The following is a 26,259-nucleotide window of genomic DNA, read 5'->3' on the forward strand; positions in this document are numbered from 1 at the left end:
TCAGCGGAGGCCCCGCTGCTCCTCATGGGAACGCTGGTGGAAGACGAAGGTGATGGCAGTGGAGGCAGCATCCCAGGCAGCCTGGAGTACCTCATCCCTGAGCCCGCGCTTATCAGTGCTATGATTCCATTGAGCCAGGTCTGAGGTGCAGTCAGAACCATCAGGGGGTGGCCTGATTTGATGGTTGTTGACACAGCGGCAGCAGCGCAACCTGGGGGCAGAGGACAAAGCTGTGGTCATTATACACCCCATCTCCAAGCTATAAGGAAAATTCAGATAATGGCTACAAGGGCACTCCACCCACCTATCATGTGTGTCACTGAGGCTAGCCTCATCCAGGGTAAACAGCTCCTTCAACTCGCCCAGAGAGAAGTGTCGCTCCACATCCTGCTCTTCATCCACCACACAACTACTCAGTGCCTTCTTGTGGCTCTGACGCTGAAAGATCTTCTCCTCGATGGTTCCTGCCTGGGGGAAGATTGGGGGAGGCAGGGAAGAAGGGCTAAGTCATCTCCATACACAGGGAGAAGGAAAAAACAGGGGATGAAACTATAGCCATCCAAGAGAAAGATAAATGAAAAGTAAGAACCCTGCAGCAATACCTCTGCTTGGCTAAGCCCATTGCCTAGCCCAGTGGTTGGCAAACTCATTAGTCAACAGAGCCAAATATCAACAGTACAACGATTGAAATTTCTTTTGAGAGCCAAATTTTTTAAACTTAAACTTCTTCTAACGCCACTTCTTCAAAATAGACTCGCCCAGGCCATGGTATTTTGTGGAAGAGCCACACTCAAGGGGCCAAAGAGCCACATGTGGCTCGTGAGCCGCAGTTTGCCGACTACGGGCCTAGCCTATCTCTTGGGAATATGACTTGTGCAGGTCTGCCCATGATATTTTCTATGCCAATGGAGGGTTTCAGGGCCTAGCGAAATTCCTTTAGGGTAAGCTGAGGTTTGTCTGTAGCAGCTTCACCAGACTTCCACACCAAACCCAAGACTCACCCACTAACTATCATTTGGGTAGTATATGCCAGACCCTGTGCTAACACTAGGATATAAAGAAGAATCAAATATGACCCTTATTCTTGAACTCAGACTAGTGGAACAGACATATAAGCTACTTGGTACAATAATAGATTTCTGTACAGAATACCTAGTAGCCCACAAGATGGGCAGAATGGAATAGTGTTGAAAAGCTTGAAAGTAAAGGTGATCCTCAAGCTGAATCTTAAAAAAAAAAAGAGAGAGAGAGAGAGAGAAACTAGATCATTTAGAAGGGCAGAGAGAAGGGAAGGCATTCCCTGCAGAGGAACAAAGGAATAAGCCTGGCCTATTGGAGGACTGAGGCGTTCAGCCTATCCAGATGACAGTGGAAGTATAGTAAAAGCTGGGACTGAGAAAGTCAGCAGAGTCTGTATTGGAGAAGCTTGGATGCCAGGCTGAAGAGCTTGACCTTGTCATAAAAAGCAAAATCAGAATTTTTTGAAAGATCATTCTGAAAGAAGTATGTAAAGAATGGGTTAGGATAAGACCAAAGGTAAAGAATTAGGAAGCTGTTTGCAATATCCAAGTAAGAGATTACTGTGACTTTAGCATGGGATGGAGAGGCAGGTTAGATTAAGGAAATTTCAAGAGTTTAAAATCGATGGTAATTGGAATCTGATTGTTAGGAGACAGATTAGTCCAGTAGGATAATGCGCAGATTTGGGTGGAGTGGCCAATGGAACCATTAAATGGCAAAATTCAGAAGGGGAGCATGTTTCATCATGATGTATATGAAGTGCTCCTAAGATATTCAGGTGGAGCCCTAGCCCATTTGGCTCAGTGGATAGAGCATCGGCCTGAGGACCAAAGGGTCCCAGGTTTGATTCCAGTCAAGGGCACGTACCTTGGTTGCAGGCTCCTCCCCAGCCCAGGCCCTGGTCAGGGCTCGTGCAGGAGGCAACCAATCGATGTGTTTCTCTCACATCGATGTTTCTCTCTGTCTTTCCCTCCCTAAAAAATAATAGAAAAATATCCTTAGGCAAGGATTAACAAAAACAAACACATAAACAAAGAAAAAAGATATTCAGGTGAAAATGTACAGTAGGTCATGGACACATGGGGCTAGAACTCAAGTAAGAGATCTGGGCTAAAAATTTTGTTAGAGACTTGTCAATATAATCTATATATATAAAAGGCTAATATGCAAAGTGTCCCCTTGGGAGTTCGATCGCTTGTTATGACGTGCGCTGACCCCCAGGGGGTGACGCGGAACAAAGGAAGGCCCCGGCCAGCAGCCGGAAGGCCCTGATTGCCCTGATCGGCTCTTATCGCCGGCCAGGCCTAGGGACCCTACCCATGCACAAATTTCATGCACCGGGCCTCTAGTGAGTGTATAAAATCACAGAGGTAGGAAAACCAGAATGAAGTTTCCAAAGAGAAAATAATTTTAAGATTACTAGTCAACAGTGTCAGATACACAAAGAAGAAAAAAAATCAAGAGTCTCTTGTTTTGGCAATTAGGAAGCAAATAATAGTACATTCAAGAGAGGGTTCAGTGGCATAAATGTTCTGATGAGTGAGAAGATGAGGTGACGTTAATTTGTAGAATTTGGAAAAATGTGACAGTAAATGAATGGGAAGTAACCCAAGTTAGTAGCTGCAATAAACAGGGCTGAGAAATTTTGTTTCTAAGGTGAGAGCTACTTGAGTATGTTTATAGACTTTGGGGAATAAAGGAGAGATTAATCAACTAAGGAAGGAAAGGATGGGGAAGGGTTCTAGAGCAGAGCTGGAATAATGAGCCTCAAGCAGAGAGAAAGGGCATGATCTTCCTCTGAGATGGGAAGGGAAGACCAGGTGTAAAGATTTATGGAAGAGAGCAAAAGGTAGGGGGGAGAATTCAAGCCTGGTAGTCTTCATTTGTTTTCTGTGAAGTAGGACAAGTTCTCTGCAAAAGAATGACAGGTTTAGGAAGGAAACTTGAGGGTAGTGATGAAGGCTTGAAGTGGTTGTTGAAAGAAAATGAGATATGGCCCAGCCAAAATGGTGAATGTGATTAGTGACAGTGCCCATCTGTAAGTGCAAATTTATCTGGTGTAAAAGCTGACAACAGATGAAGTAGGTATTAGGGAAGGAGTTCCTGAAAGGATACACAATAAGGATCAGGTCCAACAGAAAAGGAAGTAAAGCTAGATTTGAGGACTGGGGCCAGAGTACTAGGGACGTTAGGTTGAAGCAGATGTAGGAGGTTGTAGCAGATGGAGGACAGGAAGTGGTAGCTATTACTAAAGTTTTGGGTACTATGTAAAGTTCCAGTATTGTTTAAGTTCCACAGTGTAGCCTTTAGAGTAATTAAAATTGGGGGAGGTCAAGGAAACATGAAGGCCAGAGTGCTAGATAACTGCATGGTCCTTGAAGTCCACCAGGATGATAGCTGGATTTGGGAAAGAAATGAAGATTGAGCTAGTGTCTAAAAATCATTAACGAATTATGAAAATAGCAGGAGGTAGATGACTGTAGTAAGGAAAAGAGAAATCAAACTAGACAACTTGAGCTTCAAAAGAACTGTAGGATGGATGGTCTGAGTGATCACTGAGAACTTGGAGAATGCCAATACCTCTTTTTAATACCATGGGACATGGAGTATAAGAAGACTACAAGGCTACATCGGAGAGTAGAAATCAGGTGTGAAGGAAAGTAGGTGTCCTGTGAAAAGGATGGGGCCACAGGGGAGTTTGTTAACTACTGAAGACAGGTATCCAGAGAGCATTGTAAAGAAGGGTTTGAAGGAATGGGGTGGAGAGAACAGAAGAATAAAAGGCTCCTGGCTAAGCCCATAGCCAAGGCCACTGCTAGAGGCAGAGGGCCCAAAGAGTGGCATTAAAAACTAACCCAAGATGGTCCTAAAGGTCTTATTCCATGACCCACCCCTACTCTGACCACTATCACCATCCTTACAGATAGCAGGCGATAGATATAGCAGGTCTTCTTTTGACCGTCACGCCAGACCCGAGCCATAGCTTGTTCATCGTTAGCTGGGTTCCAGTCAGGGTCAAACATGACCAGTCGGTTAGCCCCAATGAGATTGAGGCCACAGCCCCCCGCTTTGCTGCTCAGCATGAAGACAAAGTCAGGGCTCTGGAAAGAGAGGAAGCAGAAAAGAACCTTTCGCAGCCTGAACTAGAATCCTACTCAGCCCAGTCAACTGTTCTCTCTTACACATCTATATCCTTATGCTCAGACCAACTGTGAGGATCACCAGTTTGTCTGCATACCATATAATTTCCTAGCCCACAAAGTCAGTTCCCAGCCCAGCCATCACTAACCAGCCTAACCCTACCACACCCACCAGAAAAAAAATCCAGGAAGACACTAGAGCGCAGCCTCCTTATAGCTTCTCTATCAACCCTAATCCTGATGTTACTACATTGGTGGTGTGGGGACAAGGGTTGTGCATTTACCAATGGACTGTTGAAGCGCTCTACAACCTTGGCTCGTTTCTTAATGGACATGGTGCCATCCAAGCGGACATACAAATACCTAAAGGGAAATCCAAAGATCAAAACCCAAGAAAGAAGCAGAGTTTCCTGGAGCCAGAACTATTGAAGGGACTAAACTAACCATACTTGAGGCTGTTTCATGCACAGCCTGAGGCCCCACACTCACAAAGGGAGGGGCAAGAGCTAGGAGCCAGGATTCTGTCCCGTGGGAACACCTAGAAGTCCAGGGGCTATTCTGCTTGGGGAGGCACTTCTTTGGCAGCCTAGTTAGGCTCTTCCCTACCTTCGGGCCCGGCAGAGCTTCTCAAAAAGGTCCAGTGTCTGGGTGTAATTGGACACCAGCACTACTTTATCACTGCTGCGGCTTCGGGTCACCGCCAGAATGTAATCAAGGACCAGCATTTTACCTGGGAAGATGAACTATTAGCTCCCAATGTGTCATCCCAATGGCCCAAAATTCTTACTCTTGATATCCTGCCTTGAGACAAGATAGGTTTAGAACACAGAGACAATCTCCCACCCTTCCTCCCAGAGAATCCAAAAACAAAAAACAAAACAAAACAAAACAAAAACTAGTAGGAAAGGGCTTACCTGACAGCTGGGGCTCTAGAACCTTGGAGCTATAACCAGGGGGGAATACATCCAAGGCACCTTCAAAGCCGTCCTCTTCTTCCACACACTTGTCATAGATGAGAGCTGGATCTGGTGAAAAAGAAAAAAAGCCAGCTACATTGCTTTCGGAAATTTCCACTTCAGTATTCATTAGAACTTCCTCTAGAGGCCTACCCAAATGACCTTCTTCAGCACCAGATTTGCTTGGTCCCAAATTCCAGTGTGTAGTCAGTGCCATCTGGGAGCATGAATGGATAACCTGGCTCACTAGTGTGTTCTCCTAACAAGAAGGAAGCTATACCAGAGACAGTACATTTGTTATTTTTATTCCTGTCTGACATTTTGTGTGCACATGTGTTCATGAACACACACACACACACACACACACAGTCCTATATACCCCAAGCATCAAGCATGGGCTGGGCGGAGGATAACCTAAAGTTTTCAAAGCAAAGGGTCTGGTTTACAAAGTAAACAATGTAGGGCTCATGCCTTGGGGAGGGCCGGAATCACATATGGCCTCTATGAGGACTCTGAGGACAAGTATTAGTGAAGGTGGCTGGATCACCTGCGGGAGCCTACCCTCCTTGCCCACTCTCACAGAAGACCTCTGAGGAGCATGGACTCAACTCACGATTACAAAGCTTCTTTAGTGAGGTGATGGAAGACAGGGAAGATACACTCATTTTGCCCTCACGCAACTCCTCTGCTGGCTTGGCCTGTCTCAGAAACCTCTGGTATAATTCAGTCTGAAGCGGTGTCAGCCTGAAAAAAAGGCAGCTGGGTCAGTGAGAAAGGCTGAACCACACTTGGGCCCTCTGAGGACAACTTCAAAAAACTGGGCTTTTACTCTCTCCACACCCCTAAGTTGAGTTCAGTACCTACAACAAACCACCTGCTCAATCTTCACAGGCAGATACTTAGACAGGATATCAGATGTCCTCCGTATCAGACACCTAGAGAGAACAAGATAAAAAGGTAGGGGCTGGTAAAACCACTAAGCAAACTACTGGAATAAAAATTACCACCTAAAGGACCATGAATGACTCTTTTGTACTATCAAATGTCAGAGACCCATCAGCCCTATGGCAAAGATATATCTATATCGGGGTTACAGTCTAGCTTTAATTGACCACTCTTTCTCTTCCCCTTCAAAAGGTTAGCTGGTCTTCAAGAAGAGGCCAAGGTCTCGCATTGCGTCTAGTGCTCTGATAGGGAAAGCAAGCTGCAAACCACTAAGTCCTTAGGGAAGTTTCTGCATTTGCCCAAATGCCTCTTATCAAATGACCCAAGGCTCAATGAAATTAGGCCTACACCTCCTGGCAGACCAGGAAGAACAGGGATCAGGCACCTGAGCAGCAGCTCCTGATACACTGACTCTCCTTCTTGACATCTAAAATTGGGAGGGAGAGGTGGCAATTGGGAAGAACAGGACCCTTCAGGATGTAAATCATCAAGTGTATATACTTATGACAGGATGTACCTGCCCTCCTGTGCTATGTGGGACCTATAGAAAAATCCATCTCGGCCTGGAAGCCACACCCATCCATCAGATGTATCCCTACTTATGAAGCCTGGGAAGGTAAACACGGTTCTTTAGGTTTGAGATCGAATGATAAGAAGCTTCTGAAATAGTAACAGTGTTCCGAGTGATATTTTGCTCAGGAAATCCAACAGCATCAGAAAAGAGCTTCCTCAGCAGGTTGCTAAGCAACCCAAAACCAGACCACAGGACTGAGGCCAGGAAGAAAGCAAGGACTTGGCCTGTAAGACACCCTATTTTATTCAGTAGTTATAGTCAGAACACAGATCCCACTCCCTTCCTAGAATCCTGGCCCTCATAGGTCAAGGTCCCAAAAGATTGGCCTTGGATGACTTAGGGGCAACTCTGATGACCTCAGTTGGGGGAACCCAAAGAAAGTGCTGCCTTCTAGTCCCACCCTGCATTACCTATTCACAATGCTGGTGAGCTCCCGCAGTCGCTCCTCTCCTAGCTGCCTATCTGCCTCACTGGCAGCTGCATCTCTACCCTTCAAAATTGGCAACTCAAAATGCTTCTTGAACTCATGGGCAGTTCCTAAACAAAGAAGAGAAGGGAAAAAGAAAGAATGTAGAAAAAGAATTATTTTCCCACTGCTAGTAATGGCAGACTTCTTTGTTACAGACCAACCTTCCTGCCAAGACCAACAAAGCTAAACAAATTACAGGCAATTTGTTTGAATGAATCGGAGAGCTACCAAAACACAGAAGACTTAAAAGGCCAAATAGTGCCCTGACTGGTTTGGCTCAGTGGATAGAGCGTCGGCCTGCAGACTGAAAGGTCCCAGGTTCGATTCCAGTCAAGGGCATGTACCTTGGTTGCGGGCACATCCCCAGTAGGAGGTGTGCAGGAGGCAGCTGATCGATGTTTCTCTCTCATTGATGTTTCTAACTCTCTATCCTTCTCCCTTCCTCCCTGTAACAATCAATAAAACATATTTTTTTAAAAAAAGGCCAAATAGCCAAAACCGGTTTGGCTCAGTGGATAGAGCGTCAGCCTGCGGACTGAAAGGTCCCAGGTTCGATTCCGGTCAAGGGCATGTAACTTGGTTGCGGGCACATTCCCAGTAGGAGGTGTGCAAGAGGCAGCTGATCGATGTTTCTCTCTCATCGATGTTTCTGACTATCTATCCCTCTTCCTTCCTCCCTGTAAAAAAATCAATAAAATATATTAAAAAAAAAAAAGGCCAAATAGTGAGATAGTAGATTAAAATACAAACATGTAACTAATCACATTAACTATAAATGGACAAAATAATCCAATAAAGACATTTCAGTTGGCCAGTGTGGCTCAGTGGTTGAGTGTTGACGCATGCACCAAGAGGTCACTGGTTAGATTCTGGGTCAGGGCACATGCCTGGGTTGCGGGATCCATCCCCAGTATGGAGTGTGCAAGAGGCAGCCCATTGATGTTTCTCTCTCATCAATGTTTCTATCTCTCCCTTCCTCTCTCTAAAAAAATTAAATAAAAACACACATATTTTTTAAAAAGACAATCTAATTATCAGATTGGATTTTTTTTTAGAGCCTATATACTGTATGTAAGAGATAAAGTAGCATGTATCAGTACAATGAAGTTCATGCCACAGTGTGGACGAACCTTGAAAACATTACACTAAGTAAAATAAGCCAAAGACAAAAGTTCAGATATTATAGGATTCCACTGATATGAAATATCCAGAATAGGTAAATCCATAGAGACAGAAAGCAGATTGGTGGTTGTCAGGGGTCGGGGTAAAGGGGAAATAGAAAGTAACTGCTTAATGGGTATATGGTTTTCTTTTGACCAGAAATTAAAAAAAAAAAAAATCAGCATCTCCAAATAGCCAATGACTATATTAAAAGATATCCAACTTTATTCAACATTAGGCAGATGCAATGAGATAATACTAAACACCAACAAAATGACTAAGATGATTTATTTAATTGGTTAATCCTCACCTGCGGATATTTTTCAATTGCTCTTCAGGAAGGGAGAGGGGAGGGAGGAGGGAGAGAAACAGAGACAGAAAAACATCTATGTGAGAGAGACACATCGAATGGTCGCCTCCCACATGCACCCGTCTGGGGACGGGGATAGAACCCACAACCCAGGGATGTGCCCTTGACTGAAATTGAACCCTCGACCCTTCAGTGCACAGGCCAAAGCTCTAACCACTGAGAAACACTTGCCAGGGCGACTAACATTTTTGGAAAATGTTAAAGATAAATATTGGTGATACAGAGCCATGGTTAACAAACTATAGCCATGGGCCAGCCACCTCTTTCTGTAAATAAAGTTTTATTAGAATATACCCATGCCCATTCATATACATTTTAGGGCTGCTTTCACTCTACAATGGCAGAACTGAGTAACTGTGATAGAGTTTGCCTATAAGCCTAAAATACTATCTAGCCCTTTAAAAAAAAAAAAAAATGCTGACACATGATGTACAGATACTGGAATTCTCATACTCTGCTGGTACAATCACTTAAAGTGATTATAGAGCTGAACACATGCATAACATATGACCCAGCAATTCCACACTTAGGACAGAGAAATGCATACTATGCTGAGGTAAAAACATGCAAGAATGTCCATAGCATCATTATTAAAAGAATAAAACACTGGAAATAACAATTGTTTATCAATAGTAAAAGAAATACGCCCTAGCTAGTTTGGCTCAGTGGATAGAGCGTCGGCCTGCGGACTGAAGGGTCCCAGGTTTGATTCTGGTCAAGGGCATGTACCTTGGTTGTGGGCACATCCCCAGTGGGGGGTATCTGTCCCTTTCCCTTCCTCTCTGTAAAAAATCAATAAAATATATTTTAAAAAATATTAAAAAAAATAAATCATGGTATATTCATTAAAGGGAATAGTATACAAAAATAAAATACTACAACTACAGGCAACAACATGGATGATTTCTCATAAATATTATGAACAGAAGAAACCAGATACAAAGGAATATATACTGTATGATTCCATTTATATACATAAAGTTCAAGAATATTTCTGGGGAGAAAAAAGTAGTGATTAGAAGGGGGTGGGAGAGTGCCTCTGAGATGGGAGGGCTGCTGAGATGGTGATAGTAACTGATCTGGTGGTGGTCACCCAAATATATTCTTTGTGGAAATCTTGCTGCTCAGCTGGTTCTCACCTTAAGTGATTTTCCACACTGTCAAGTTGGGGTGACACTAACAAACCATTCCACAGATACCTAAGCGCAAGAACTGCCCAAATGGTGGTTATGGGGCGGGGCGGGGGGGGGGGGGGAGACGTGAAAAATAGGGAGCTATTGTTTAATGGGTAGAGTTTCAGTTTTGCAAGATAAAGTTCCGGAGATAGATGGTAGTGATGTTTGCACAACACTGTGAATATACTTAGTGACACTTAATTGTACACTAAAAAATGGTTTTTAAAAAAGAAAGAAGCTGCCCAAGACCATCTGCTCTGAGGTCAAAGCTCTTGTGAGGTAATAAAAATATCTGGAGATATTATTTCCATCCACAGTTCATAGTGACCCCATGCCCTGCATAGAGCCTGCCACCTCTGTCAGAGAAAAATGGCCAGAGTGGGGAAATCCTAGCCACAGCAACCAGACAAGAAGAAATAAAAGGCATCCAAATTGGAAAGGAAGAAGTAAAACTGTCATTATTTGCAGGTAACATGATACTATAGAGCTATAGAGAGAACCCTAAAGATTCCACCAAAAAACTACTAGAACTGATAAATGCATTCAGTAAAATAGCAGGATACAAAATAAATATTCAGAAATTGGTTGCATTTTTATACATCAATAATGAACTATCAGAAAGAAAAACTAAGAAAAAAAAATCCCATTTACAATTGCACCAAAAAAATAAAACACCTAGGAATAAATTTAATGGAAGCATATACCCTACACATGGATACCCAAAGCAATCTATAGTTTCAACAAAATCCCTATCAAATTCCAATGGTGTTTTTACAGAACTAGAACAATTAATCCAAAAATTTATATGGAACCACAAAAGACCCTAAATAGACACAGCAATAAAAAAAGAACAAAGTTGGAGGGATCACAATATTATAATAATCAAAACAGCAGAGAATAAAAAACAGACACATAGATCAATGGAAAAGAACAAAGAGCCCTTGCCCTAACTCGTTTGGCTCAGTGGATAGAGTGTTGGCCTGTGGACTGAAGGGTCCCAGGTTCGATTCCGGTCAAGGGCATGTACCTTGGTTGCGGGCACATCCCCAGTAGGAGGTGTGCATGAGGCAGCTGATTGATGTTTCTCTCTCATCGACGTTTCTAACTCTCTCTCCCTCTCCCTTCCTCTCTGTAAAAAAATCAATAAAATATATTAAAAAAAAAAAAAAGAACAAAGAGCCCAGAAATAAACCCATACCTAGATGGTCAACTAATACGACAAAGGAGGCAAGAATATACAATGGGATAAAAACAGTCTATTCAATAAATGGTTTTGGGAAAATTGGACAGATACATGAAAAAAATGAAACTAGACCATCTTCTTACACCATATACAAAAATAAACTAAAAATGGATTAAAGACTCAACACCATAAAACTCCTAGAAGAAAACATAGGCAGTAAAGTCTGACATTTCTCTTAGCAATATTTTTCTGATATATCTCCTCAGGCAAGGAAAACTGAATAAATAATAAATAGGACTATATCAAATTAAAAAGTTATTTTGCACAGCAAAGGAAACCATCAACAAAACGAAAAGATGACCTACTGAATGGGAGAAGATATTTGCCAATGATATATCAGATAAGGGGTTAATATCCAAAATTTATAAAGAATAAACCAGTGAGAAACCAAGGTGGCGGCATAGGTAAACACCTAAACTGCTGCCTCACACAACAATTTCAAAACTACAACTAAAAGACAAAACGGACATCATCCAGAACCACAGGAAAGCTGGCTGAGTGGAAATACTACAACTAGAAGGAAAGAGGAAAGCACATTGAGACTCAGAGGAGCTGCAAAAGGCTGAGGTACGGAGACGCGCGCGGAGAGGACGGCAGCTGAATGCATGGGCGGCTGAGTGCGTGGCTGGCTTTCTAAAGCGGGAGGGAGACAGAAGCTCCCGACTACGCTGAATTCCAGACACGGGCAAGACTCTGGGAAACCAGATTCATTCGGAGGGAATCTGGACTGTCAGGAAAAGAGGAAGTACACTGAGACTCCGGAGCTGCGGAAGGCAGAGGTCCGGAGGCGTGCACGCACAGAGAGGACTGACTGCTGAATGCACGAGCGGCTGAGTGTGCAGCTGGCTTTCTAAAGCAGGAGTGAGACAGAAGCTCCCGACTGCGCTGAACTCCAGTTCCGGGCGAATGTCTGGGAACCCAGACTCATTTGGGGAGAAACTGGACTGTCTGGCAGCAGGTGAAACTCGAGGGAGGTTTTCTCTCAGAGGTGCTTGCAGCGATTACCGAGGGACACTGAGACCCAGGGGCCTCATAGGGCAGGGCTGACGGGAAACCAAGGCTGTCGGCTCCGCCCTGAAACTCCGCCCCATCCAAGCTGAGCACAGAGGCTTTTGCAATTTTGCAAGTCTTGTCCCATAAGGGTGTCTCCAGCACAGAAGTTCTCCCAGCGTAGACACAGCTGATCCTCACAGCCAATTGGCCTGGAGGTCAATTCCTCCCAGTGATACCAACAACACTCAAGACTTAACTACAACAAGGCGAGCACACAGCCCACAAAGGGGTGCACCAAGAGTGTCCACCTCAGGTAACTGGGGAGGCTGAGCCACTGTGCCCTAGAGGACACCTACCACACAAAGCTACTCCAACTCAGGGAAGCAGCGAAAATGCAGAGACAAAGAAACAGATCACAAATGACAGAAATGGAGGAAAGCAAACAACTGGGTATAGAGTTCAAAACCACAGTTATAAGGTTTTTCAAGAATTTCCTAGAAAAGGCCGATAAATTTAGCGAGACCCTTGAGGATATGAAAAAGGACCAACTAGAAATTAAGCATACACTGACTGAAATAAAAAATATTATACAGAGACCCAACAGCAGACTAGAGGACCGCAAGAATCAAGTCAAAGATTTGAAATACAAAGAAGCAAAAAACACTCAACTGGAAAAGCAAAAAGAAAAAAGAATCCAAAAATTTGAAGATAGTGTAAGGAGCCTCTGGGACATCCTCAAGCGTACCAACATCCGAATTATGGGGGTGCCAGAAGAGAGAGAGCAAGATACTGAAAACCTATTTGAAGAAATAATAACCTAAAACTTCCCCCACCTGGTGAAAGAAATAGACTTACAAGTCCAGAAAGCGCAGAGAACCCCAAACAAAAGGAACCCAAAGAGGACCACACCAAGACACATCATAATTAAAATGCCAAGAGCAAAAGACAAAGAGAGAATATTAAAAGCAGCAAGAGAAAAACAGTTAGTTACCTACAAGGGAGCACCCATACGACTGTCAGCTGATTTCTCAACAGAAACTATGCAGGCCAGATGGGAGTGGCAAGAAATATTCAAAGTGATGAGTAGCAAGAACCTACAACCAAGATTACTCTACCCAACAAAGCTATCATTCAAAATTGAAGGTCAGATAAAGAGCTTCACAGATAAGAAAAAGCTAAAAGAATTCATCACCACCAAACCAGTATTATATGAAATGCATAATTAAGAAGAGGAAGAAGAAAAAGGTAAAGATAAAAATTATGAACAAATACATGTCTATCAACAAGTGAATCTAAAAATCAAGTGAATAAAAAATCTGATGAACAGAATAAACTGGTGAATATAATAGAATCAGGGGCATAGAAAGGGAGTGGACTGACAATTCTCGGGGGGGAGGCGGGGTGCGGGAAGAGACTGGACAAAAAGCGTACACCTATGGATGAGGACAGTGGTGGGGAGGTAAGGGCAGAGGGTGGGGTGGGAACCGGGTGGAGGGGAGCTATGGGGGGAAAAAAGAGGAAAAATTGTAATAATCTGAACAATAAAGATTTATTAAATTAAAAATAATAAAATAACAAAACAAAAAACAAACCAATAAAACAATCCAACTAAAAATGGGTAAAGGTCCTGAATGGATACTTCTCCAAAGAGGACATACATGTCCAATAGACATATGAAAAGGTGCTCAATGTCACTAAGTATCAAAGAAATGCAAATTAAAACCACAGTGGGAGACCTGGTCAGGTGGCTAAGCTGGTTGGAGCATAGTTCCATACACCAAAAGGTTGTGGGTTCAATCCCCTGTTGGGGCATATACAGGAGGGAACCAATTGATGTTTCTCTCCTACATCGATGTTTCTCTCTCCCTTCCTCTCTCTAAAACCAATTTTTAAAAAGATTCTCCAGTGAGGATTAAAAATCAAAACAAAACAAAACCACGATGCCCTAACCGGTTTGGCTCAGTGGATAGAACGTTGGTCTGTGGACTCAAGGGTCCCAGGTTCGATTCTGGTGAAGGGCATGTACCTTGGTTGTGGGCACATACCCAGCAGGGGGTGTGCAGGAGGCAGCTGACTGATGTTTCTCTCTCATCGATGTTTCTAATTCTCTCTCCCTCTCCCTTCCTCTCTGTAAAAAATCAATAAAATATATTAAAAAAAACAAAAAACAATACAATGAGCTATCACCTCAAACCTGTCACAATGGCTATCATAAAAAAAAATCAGCAAGTGTTGGCAAGGATGTGAAGAAAAAGGAACCCTTATGCAACATTTTTGGGAATACATATTGTTGCAGCTACTACGAGTAGTATGGTTGGAGGTTCCTCAAAATATTAAAAATAAGACTGCCTCATGATCCAGCAATTCCACTTCTGGGTATATATCCAAAGAAACCCAAAAATCTAATTTGAAAAGATATATGCACCCCTATGTTCTCTGCAGCATTATTTACAATAGACAAGATATGGAAGTAACCTAAGTGCCCATCAGTAGATGAGTAGATAAAAAAGTGGTGATACATATATGCTATGGACTATTAGCCATAAAAAAAAGAATGAAATCTTGCCCTGTCTGGTGGCTCAGTTGGTTGGAGCATCATCCTGTACACCAAAAGGTCACAGGTTCGATTCCCAGTCAAGGCATATACCTAGATTGCAAGTTTGATCTCCGGTCAAGGTGCATATGGGCAGCAGCCGATCCATGTTTCTCTCAAACAAAAAATAAACAAAAAGAATGAAATCTTGCCCTAGCCAGTTTTGGTCAGTGAATAGAGCATCAGCCTGCAGACTAAAGGGTCCCGAGTTTGATACCCCATCAAGGGCACATACCTCAGTTGCAGCTTCGTTCCCTGACCCGGTCTGAGGAGCATGCAGGAAGCAACCAATGTGTCTCTCTCACATCCCTGTTTCTCTCTCCCCGCTCCCTACCCTCAACTCCTTCTATAAATAAATAAATTATTATTATTACTATGGCCAGAATGGACCTTGCTGAGTTGCTTGGCAGAGCCAAGGTCTCCCTGACAAGAAAAGTCCTCCTACAAGTACTAGCATTCTCTTTTCTCTCCTCAGCTAGAGTTACAGGTAAGACTCCTCTCCAGTGTAGCAGACAAGGTTGGATTCTTACCCAGGATGCCTGAATTAACAAAATGTACCAAGCTGAAATACTCAAGGAGATCATTCTGGATGGGAGTCCCAGAGATGAGCACCCGCCGGCTGGTGTTCAAGCTGTCCAGGGCCTGGTAAGTCTGATTCTCAGAGTTCTTGAGTCTGTGTCCCTAAAAGGAAATTCTCACTTAGGCCTGGGTACAATATGGCATCCCTAATAGGAGCAAATTCTTGTGTAGAGGATCCAATCTCTGGCCATCAGTCCACAGCACCTCACCCTCCTCGGAGTTCCAAAAAGCGCTTACTCCCTCTTTTGACAGATGGATATCATGGGCTCTCCTCTCATTTGCCTCCTCCAAAGCAGCATGCTCTATACTCAGCATTCCCCAGTGACTGACATAGCCCTTGGAGGGAGCTCTCAGTGAGGAGACTCTGACAGACTTTCTCCTACCACCCAGACTGCTGAGAGTCAAGTACCTCGTCACATATGACCAGTCCAACACTCCCTTTCTGGAGGACTCCAACATGAAGGCGGAATGTCTCATAGGAAATGATGAGGATGGGAGAAGGCACTCTGGCTCCACGCTGGTTCATGAATCCTTCTACAACAGAAAAGGTGTCAAGGAACAAACCTTAGAATATATTAAAGAAAAAAAAAGTTTGATAGTTGTTTAATTCAGCCTGGAAATAACTATTTCAACTATTTTCCATAGAATTCTCTTCTCTGCCACCCCTCACTGCCCTCAACCCTGGCCATCAGTGAGAATTCACGTAAGAAAGGAATATGCTGCACAGCTGGTGTGGCTCAGTGGTTGAGCGTTGACCCAAGAACCAAGAGGTCACTGGTTCAAGTCCTGGACAGGGCACATACCCCAGTTGCAGGCTTGATCCCCAGTAGGTGACATGCAGGAAGCAACTGATCAATGAGGTTTCTCTCTCATCAATGTTTCTATATCTCTATCCCTCTCCCTTCCTCTCTCTCTAAATATCAAGAAAAACATAAAAAAGAAAAAAGTAGTTTGTGTAGAAGAGTGCAGTCATCTCTGTTAAGACTCCATACCCAGCTTTTGATCTATCTCGTCCTTAGAGCCTCCATCGATGGCCAGAGGTTGAATCCTCCCTCCAAGCCACTTCCCAACTTCATTGTACCAGTTCTTCACCAGGCTGGAGGGCGACACCACCACTGCCTTGTCAATTTCTGGCTTGCACTCTGGACTCTGGCGCAAAAGCGTCCACATCAACGTGATACACTGCAGTGTCTTGCCCAGGCCCATCTCATCAGCCATAATGCAGCCATGGCTGCCGGGGATGCGCCGACTGGTAACACACTCCCACAGGAACTTCACTCCCTGGGGAAGAACAGCACTCAGCCCACTTTGGCATCTACACTGCTGCTGTCCTAAAGATGACAGCCTCCTAAGCTCTGACCCTAGCCCATATCTCATCCCCCCTCCCCACCCCACTTACCTCTCTCTGATGAGGCCGCAAGACCTTACTGAGAATAGGATCAACAACCACATGGACAGGGAGTTTTTCCCTGAGAAAACACAGCAAAGAAAACATGGAGCTCAGACATAGGCAAGGCCATGCCCTAAGGAAGTTGTGTCCTGCTGATCCAGAAGCCATAGAGGCAGCTGCCTAAAAAAGGACCTTCTTAGCCTGGTAATCAAACAATAGTAAATTCCTGCCCCAGGGAAATTTAGGTAAGGGGGATGGGCTCTCTATGTTATCACCTCAACCCCTCCTGCTCCTGAGTGAGGAATCCCCACCTTGGTCATGTCCACACGCTCTTGCCTAGGTACTCTCCTTCCCCACCACTCTCTGGATGGTATAGCAGTCATGACAGCACTCTGAAAACGGATGCCAGCCCCCAGGGTAAATCACACCAGAATGCCCTCTGCCTTCCAGGTATGTGCACTTAGAGGACCAGAACTGCTCAAGAAATACCAACACACATACTTGTCAAGCTTCAGCTGGTCATGGGCGCTCAGCGGGGGAGGTTCGTACAGAACCAAGGCACCTTCTTCCAGGGGGTCATGGAGGGCCCGGCGGACCCCAGCCCTTTTGAGGCCCAATGCCCGAGAGCCCAGCGGACCTAGAAACCAACAATCTGTTAACTAAGCCTCTATGTTGAGGAGCTCCAGCAGGCCCAGCTCAAATTCCTACCCTTCACATAACCTTTCCTAAGCCTCCATATGACCTTCTCTCTCCCAGAACCCTCTCCAAATACAGTTTGGGCACCTCTACCTGACCATTATCCCAGTCTACCTCAGATCAGAGTCTTTATTAATTTAGTTTGCCATTCAACTACAAACCTCAGAAGGGCTAGCTCTTGTTCATCTCAACTCAAGTCAATCCTGGAAAGGTCTAAAACCCTGAAAGGGCCTTTCAAGACTTAGAGCTCTTGAGAGTTGGCCTCCTCTCTCCCAGCCCCAGTGCACAATGCTATGTGTACTCTATATAGGACAAGGAAAACTTTGTAGAACCTAAGCGTCCAATAGTCAACCGCATAAAGATGCCATTGAACTCACCTGGACTAAATGAAACCTGGACCCATCAGTCACCCTGGCCCACCAGGAGCTTCCTGAGCACTGGCACATCCCCACCAAGAAGATGAAGGGTGGCCCTTGCTGAAGCTATCAAACAGCTTTTTTTCATGCAGGCCTCAGTGGAGCCACCCCATACACAGTCACCACTGGACTGGCATCTTCAATTCCAAGGTAAGCTTATGTTCAAAAGCTGAGGTTTTAATCTATCCAGGCACATTTACACATGACAGAGTTAAAAAGAGAAAAGTCTCCATTTTTACCTTGATAATTTGGAATGGGGATTTTGAAAGGCTTTGACAAAATGCTTCGAATAAATGCTTCCTAAAAAGAAAGAGAAAACAGGGATTCAGGACTCTTTGGAGATGTTATGGGATACTATTTGTATAAATGCAGCCTAAAATGTCTATGTAAGCACTGTAATACAATGAGAACATTGTATTTTTATTACAGCTCATTAATAATCACCTAGAACAGTGGTCGGCAAACTCATTAGTCAACAGAGCCAAATATCAACAGTACAATGATTGAAATTTCTTTTGAGAGCCAAATTTTTTAAACTTAAACTTCTTCTAATGCCACTTCTTCAAAATAGACTCGCCCAGGCCGTGGTATTTTGTGGAAGAGCCGCACTCAAGGGGCCAAAGAGCCGCATGTGGCTCGCGAGCCGCAGTTTGCTGACCACGAACCTAGAACATTGTGCTCCATATTAGATTTGTACAACAGCTTCTTTTCTTGCTTTCTTTTCTATACTTTGTCTCTTGATTAAAATCTTACCCTCAAGAAAACAAAAATGGAGGTTTCCTCCCTCTCACTGGTAACAAATGTGTTACTATCCTTATCTTACTAGACAAAGCTGGGCACTACTCCTCAAATATTCTGTCTTCGACTTCTTACCACCACTCTTCCACTATTCTCTTCTCTGGGACCTCGTGCTCAGTCCCCTAATGGGTTTTCCTTTCCTCTGCCTAATCCCACTTAAGAGTAAGTGTTCCTCGGGGCTCGGCTCTAGACTCTTCTTTTTCTTTTTTAATCCTCACCCAGGGATATTTTTCCATTGATTTTTAGAGAGAGTGGAAGAGAGAGGGAAAGACAGGGAGGAGACTGCAACCGAGGTAGGTGATCTTGACTAGAATCAAACCTGGAACCCTTAGGTCTGCAGGCCAACACTCTATCCACTTAGCCAAACCAGATAGGGCTCTAGGCTCTTCTGACTGCATACTCACCCTGACACTTCAATACACGTTGGAGGTATGGTACTAAATATCATCAATATGCTAATGACCCCAAGTCTATTTCCAATCAGTACCTCTCTCCTAGGCTCCACACCCACATTTGCAACCACCTCCAAACCTAGACATTCTACTGGTGTCTAAGGCTAAAGTCCTCATCTCCAGGGTTGCACTATGACTTTTGTGGGTCTGAGGCACTTTTGCCTTTGGGGCCAGAAGGTTAAGTAGTTTTTGCCACCCCAAAATGTGCCTTTTGTGATATTAATTATTTTAGGCTGGTTATTTTTAACAAACAGCAGACTCGGAAGAAGCTCTGAAAACCAAGTAGCAGCTACCCTTGGTAAAAGGACATTTACATTTGTAAGGGAAATCTTTATTTGTAAGGGTGTCTCCCTCACTAAACCCAGCCTGCCTCTACTATCAATGGAAAAGGCCTGGACTTAAATCTGCATACCCTTGTTTATTGCACTTTTCCTGGTCACCTCCCGTGACTGACTCCACCACCATTTTTTGTTTTTAGCCGAAGGTGGTATTTAAGGTAATGGCTTCTGCCATTTTGGCGAGTTACACAGTTTTCCTGGGTCTCTCCCATGTACACAGGAGGTATTCATATGATTTTATGTTATTAAATTTTCTCCTGCTAATCTGTCTCATGACAATCTGAGTATTAGTCCAGCCAGAAGAACCTAGGGTAGAGGAAAATTTTTCCTCCCCGAGAGGCTCCTCCTCCACTGCTTTCACACAGGCTGTTCCCTCCATCTCATGCCTCACTCTCTTCACCTGGCTGACTTCTCATATCCTTCAGGACTCAACCTAATCAGTATGTCCCTCAGATTCAGGTCTTCACCAACCTCCAGACTGTTAGGACCCTATTGCATACTCCCACCACACCTGCACTTATTGTCATATAGTTACTTGAATGAATCCTGAATGAAAAGTCCCAATGGACTGCATGTAACCATGTAGAAACTTAATTTCTTTAATATAACTTTTCTCCTTTCTTTTTTTCTGATTCAAACTGGCCTCATCCAGTATCCTTCTTCCTTGCATGTCCACTCCCTTAATCATTAAGCCCACAGGACCATGAGATTCTGATCAGAATCAAATAATCTTGGGAACACAGCCTCGGGTCTGTTGACCAGCAGAGACAGTTTCAGTCAAACTAGAGACAATATCTAAGCCTCAGTTGTGTTTCAGCTCCAGGCCCCAAAATGCAGGGAAACCAGACAAACTGGTGCCATGGCTGACAACCACCCCCTACCCTAGCACTGACCAATCAGCAGAGACCACAACCCTAACTCCATTAGTCACCATGATTAATGATGTTTCCCCAATGTAGCCCATCCATGGAAGCCAGGCTTATAAGCATTAATTCATTTGTGACTCCAGGTGTGGGCCATTTCCTAAACTAATAAATCCTTATTTTCTTTGCTGCAAGCTCCTGTTCGTGTTTTATTGAGCTTTGATGCACACAGGGAAGCAGACTCCTTTAGACCAGTAACATACATATCATTTTTTTATAACTCAATAAATAAAGTTAGTGAATTACATACATATGGTTAAACTATCACAAAAAGCAAGAGATGATGAACATAATTCAAGATAGTGGTTTACCTCTGGGGATGGGAAAAGGGGGGAGTGGGCCTAAGCCAGCAGTCAGACATCCGTAGCACTGCCGTGCCAGCTATGAGCCCAGCTTCTGGGTGAGCAGCGTGCACCCTGTGGGATTGGGCTTTAACCAGCTCTCCAACATCTCCCGAGGGGTCCTGGATTGCGAGAGGGCGAGGCCAGGCCAAGGGACCCCACCAGTGCACAGTCGGGACTGGGGATAGACATGGGAGGTTGGCCAGCAGGGGGTGGGGGGGGACTGCAGGAGGTCTCCAGGGCGTGTCTGGCCCTTCTGGCTCAGTCCCAATCAGCCGGACACCATCAGCAAGCTAACCTACCGGTTGGAGCATCTGCCCCTTGGTGGTCAGGGCACGTCATAGCGAGAGGTTGAGTGGCCTTAGCATATCTTTAGCATATTACACTTTGATTGGTTGAATGGCGGACCAGTTGACCAGACACTTAGCATATTAGGCTTTTATTATATAGGATGTCACATATGTATTCTTTCACATTTATCACATAAAAATGTTTCTAAATGTTTGCTGAGTGCACAAATAACCTCCATTACATATTCCCATAAACAGAGTCCCATTTTTTCCTTCAAAACCTCCTTGTAAAGGAAAAGCACACTCCTGTATGTGTCCTCTACTCTCAATACTACACTGCTTCACTTCTGACTCCACATGTATGTTTTTCACAATCAAGCACCACCTGGGTGTCTTACAATTTTTAAAAATATTTTTTTTATTGATTTCAGAGAGGAAGGGAGAGGGGGAGAGAGAGACAGAAACATCAATAATGAGAATCATTGATGGGCTGCCTCCTGCATGCCTCTTACTGGGGATCAAGCCCTTAACCCAGGTATGTGCCTTGACAGGAAATCGAACCGTGACCTCCTGGTTCATAGGTTGATGCTCAACCACTGAGACACTCTGGCTGGGCTACAATTTATTTTTAAATCCTCACATGAGGATACATTTTTATTGATTTTTAGAGAGGAAGGGAGAGAGAAACATCGATGTGAGACAGAAACATTGACTGTTTCTTCCCATACACACCCCAACAGGCCAAGTATCAAATCCACAACTTAAGTATGTGCCTGGACTGGGATCAAAACTGCAACATTTTGGTGTACCAGATGACACTACAATCAAATGAGTCACTCCTGCCAGGGCTGGGTGTCCTACAGTATAACTCAATTCTGATATTATCTACACACAGAAAGCATCAGATTAAGACTTCACAAGACTGTTTCCCCAACACCACTGCAGGTGGTTCTGTCTGACAGGCTATACATTAGAGGTTCCCACAACCTCCTCTCCTTGGGTTTGATTAATTTACTAGGGCAGCTCAAAGAACTAAGAAGAAGTTTACTTACTAGATTACCTGTTTATCTCAGAGGATATTAAAGAATATGAATAAACAACCAGATGAAGAAATACAGCAAAGTCTGGAAAGTTCCCAAGCACAGGAGCTTCTGTACCTATGGGGTTTGGGGTGCTCCACTTCCCGGCACATGGATGGGGTGCTGTTTACCAACCCAGTTGCTCTGAGACCAGGAAGCTTTCCAAACCCTGACCTTTTGGGTTTTTATGGAGGTTTCTTTACATAGGCATGATTAAGCACTGGCCATTCATTGGTGGGTTGGTTCTCCTGGCAACCAGCCCCAAAATTAGGTGCGGTGCTTTACAAAAGTTACCTCATTAACACAAACTCAGGTGTGGTTGAAGGGGTTATAAATAACATTACTTAAATTCCAAGAGCTCAACATCACAGTCTCTCAGAAAACTTGGTGGAAAAAGCTTTGGATGGAGGTAGGCAGATCTGACTAGGTAACACTGTAACTTTGGACAAGTAAACCCCTCCAAGACTCAGCTTCCCGCCGAAACCGGTTTGGCTCAGTGGATAGAGCGTCGGCCTGCGGACTCAAGGGTCCCGGGTTCGATTCCAGTCAAGGGCATGTGCCTTGGTTGCGGGCACATCCCCAGTAGGGGGTGTGCAGGAGGCAGCTCATCGATGTTTCTCTCTCATCGATGTTTCTAACTCTCTATCCCTCTCCCTTCCTGTCTATAAAATATCAATAAAATATATTTAAAATAAGACTCAGCTTCCTCATCTTAAAAAAAATGAGAGTTACACAAGATAATGCATAGAACCTGCCATAGTGATGATTACATTTGATTTTACTAGACGAAACACATGAAAGCTGTAGGACTCTGGTACTTCTTAAAACCATATGCAGAGTCAGAGACTGCACCAATACCCTGCCATGGCCTTTCTCCTGTATCCTCATGTCCTCAGGAATCTGAGCCACCTGAGATCTGGTGACTAAGTACTTATAAAAGAAGAGGACTCCACGATGATGTTTCTCTCTCCCCCCTCTCCCATCCTCTCTCTCTCAAATTAATAAAAAAATATTTTTTTTTTAAAAAAGAAGGGGACTCCAAATCAGCACACCTCTCTAAGGAAAAGAGGCCAGGCCTCTTCCAGTCCCCCGGAACTGTGAGCAGGCCCATAGGCCCCACCAAAGTTTGTCTGCTGACTACTCTAGTGTCTTCAGGGGTAGGAGCCTCCCTAGGCAAAACAACAGGGAAGCATATACATTGGCAGGCTGTGGTTCTGACTTACATGCTGACTGCTGTCCAGACAGGGTGGTCGACTTGTTAGTTGGGTCAAAGCTTTCCGAAAAGGAGACAGGAAACACTCCTGGCTCTGGGTCTCACTGCTGGATTTCCGTTTCTTAGGAGTCTAGGAGAGAGTAATGGGAAAGGTGAAGTCTAGAACACCACAATGGCAACTAACATTTAAAATGCTTTGTAATTTTAAACCCTGGCGGGATAGTTCAGGTGGTTAGAGCATGGTCCCAATACACCAAGGTTCTGGGTTGGATCCCTGGTTAGAGCATCAACCAACAAATGTACAAATAAGTGAAACAAATCAACATTTCTCTCTCCCCCTCTAAAAATCAACAAAATTATTTTTAAGCCATGACCAGTTTGGCTCAGTGGATGGAGCATCGGCCTGTGGACTGAGGGGTCCCGGGTTCGATTCCGGTCAAGGGCATGTACCTTGGTTGCGGGCACATCCCCAGTAGGGGGTGTGCAGGAGGCAGCTGATCGATGTTTCTCTCTCATCCATGTTTCTAACTGTATCCCTCTCCCTTCCTCTCTGTAAAAAATCAATAAGATATATTTAAAAAATTATTTTTAAATTTGATTAATTAAAACACTTATTAAGTGCCAGACCCTGTTCAAAGCTCATCACACTTATTCCCATATATCATTTTCACAGTGGTCCTATGTTAAATATGTATTGTCCTTATTTAACAGGTGAAAATTGGAGCTTAATGAGTTTAAAGAACTTGCCTAATCTGAGATGGGGCACTGAAAGGTGAATGAAGTGGGCCTGTGAAGGGCAAGTCCACCAGCAGCATGGAGTCATGTAACCCCAAATCTTCACTCTAAAAGGCCCAAAGAATAATTGAGCAACTGTTTGCTTCCGTCCCTGAGTTTTCTCAAAGGAGAGACAACAGTACAGCAGTCCCCAACTCTCAGGTCACTAAAACCACTCTCCAGTCAGTTCACACCATGGCAGTGAGGACCCCAACACCAAAAACGAGAGCAGACAGCACCATTTATGACCCAGCTGCACCAAGGGCTGCCCAACTTCAAGTCTGAGACCCAGGTAAGTGGCAAGGGGCAGCCAATGTGCCGCCATCATAGGTAGAAGAGCCCCACCGTAAACCAGTGGTGCAACTACAGAGCAAGCCCCACTGAGCCATCAGGCAAGAGCCCACTTGTACCAGCTTGCCAAGGTACTTGAAGCTTCAGTGATCATATAAAGGCACACCAGAAACAGAAACGCAAGGCCCTTCCCTCTCCCTACATCAAGTTTGACATGCTTGCTCTACATGCTTTTACTCACCAACTGCCCCTGCCCAAAATCGCCTTCTAGACCTTCTTTAGCTAATTTTTTCCTCCAAAGTTCCAGTGGTCAAGCCCTGACTTCTTGAACTGCTCTCTCTGAAGTAAATGCTGCATTGTCCTATTGGTTTTGGTTTACACAGATCCTGCCTACAGCCAGCCCCGGAAAGCCTTGGAAGAGGGAGCAGAGCACAGGACCCAGCTCACAGCTGAACATACTATACTTGAGTATTAGCAGAGACTGGGGGGGAACCACCCCTCCAATCTAGGCCCAAGTGAACGCAGGATTCTAAAGCGGACCCAGCACATTCCACTATTTTGTGACATTGGGTAAAGGGACAAAAAAGCAAAAGAACAGGCTGCTAGTTGTTGTTGGGGAGCACTTTTTTTTCAAGGCAGCCAAAGGGCCCAACTCAATGTGCTCTTTTGCTTTGGAATACTCCTTCCTACCAGGAAAATTGAGTCTATATTAGCTTCTAGTGAGCACTTGAGAACAAACATTTTATTTACTAGTATCTATGTTCAATGCCTGTTACATAGTAAGCACTCATTAAAAGTTTACTGAAAGAGGCCTCTGGAGGTCATCAGGTTCATTCCATGTAACCCCAGAAACTAAGTCCAGGATTCCTTTCTGCCCAAACACTCCTGCATCCCCACCTTTTCTATCCACTTGAGGGCAGAGTACTCACCACTACCCCAGGCTGCCAATCTTCATCATCAGGTCTGCCTTCGGGTTTTCTCTTGGCCAGCTGGCTGGGAGCTAAGCTCCTCCTCTGAAAGAGAAGGGAAACTGAGCACCCGCAGGAATCCTGCAGCCTGAGCCCATCGGATCCAGTCTCCCCTAAGCCTCACTTACCATCCTAGACCCAGGAGCATAAATATTAAGTACCCATCAGCCAAAAGACAAAGGCACCCAGAAGCTGAAAATGCAGAACCAGAGCCAGTAAAGAGCGGCCTGCTATATTAGGGAGAACGTGTCTAATTAAAGAGGAGAATGGATGGAGGGAATACAGCCAGTGGCTGGGGTTTGGGCGCAAACCTGAGTGGTCAGTTAGCTGAGGCCGGAGGGCAGGCCAACCAAGCAGAGATCTGGGACGGCTGGGCAAAGTGGAGTCGGTAAAATGGCTTCAGGTGGGCATGAAGAAAGGAAGTAGTTAAGGGGGGATGGTGAGGGAAGGGTAATTACAGGCCAGGAGAGAGGCTGGGGTGAAAATCACAGGCCAGGAGAGAGGCTGGGGTGAAAATCTGGGACCTGGGGAGGCGAGGCGCCCGAGCCCAGAGAAGGGGATTTCCCAGGTCTGGAACGCAGATGCGAGGTCCGGACTGAGGGAGGCCGAGCAGGGATCCAGGCAGGACAAGAAAAAGACCCAGGCTTGGGAGGGGAACCCCAGACGGGGCTAAAAAAACGGCTGAGACGAATGTGCTCCCGGCACGCCGGCTTAATCTGGTTCTTCCTAAAGCGCGCGTTAACAGCCGCCAGGGCTCTCCTGTCCCGCCAGGCCGGGGCAATCGAACCTCCCGCGGTGCGGCTGCCGCACCACCCATTGGCTGCGTTCGATGCGTTCGGCGCTCGCGACCCAAGGAAGGGGCGGGCCTAGGCTGCGACTCCGTAGGTGCTCTGCGGTCTGCAGCTGAAAAGGCGAAAGGGACGGGCTTGGAGGTGGGGTTTAGGCGGAAGGGCGGGGCCGACGGCGGCGGGAGCGGTTGAGCGAGGTGGGCGGGGCGAGCAGGGGGGGCAGGATTTTTGAGCCTGTGGGCGGGTCTCTAGCTCTAGTACTCCGACGTTTTTGTCGTAGGCGG

At 44.9% G+C, this 26,259-nt stretch overlaps 1 protein-coding gene across 1 annotated transcript; it reads right to left on the reverse strand.

The window, feature by feature from the left end:
• Positions 1–26,004, reverse strand: RAD54L (RAD54 like; the record flags this gene model as incomplete). Its single annotated transcript, XM_080656144.1, has 18 exons — positions 1–211; positions 305–468; positions 3,942–4,121; positions 4,445–4,523; positions 4,767–4,890; positions 5,075–5,185; positions 5,730–5,860; positions 5,977–6,051; positions 7,046–7,172; positions 15,170–15,320; positions 15,628–15,752; positions 16,211–16,499; positions 16,618–16,687; positions 17,110–17,245; positions 17,960–18,020; positions 23,165–23,284; positions 25,149–25,232; positions 25,975–26,004. The coding sequence occupies 18 exons, from the start codon at positions 26,002–26,004 to the stop codon at positions 1–3; spliced, it is 2,268 nt and encodes a 755-aa protein (XP_080512270.1).
• Between the last annotated feature and the right edge of the window lie 255 nt (positions 26,005–26,259).

This window comes from Plecotus auritus (assembly GCF_963455305.1).
Source record: "Plecotus auritus genome assembly, chromosome: 2".
NCBI classification, from domain to species: Eukaryota; Metazoa; Chordata; class Mammalia; order Chiroptera; family Vespertilionidae; genus Plecotus; species Plecotus auritus.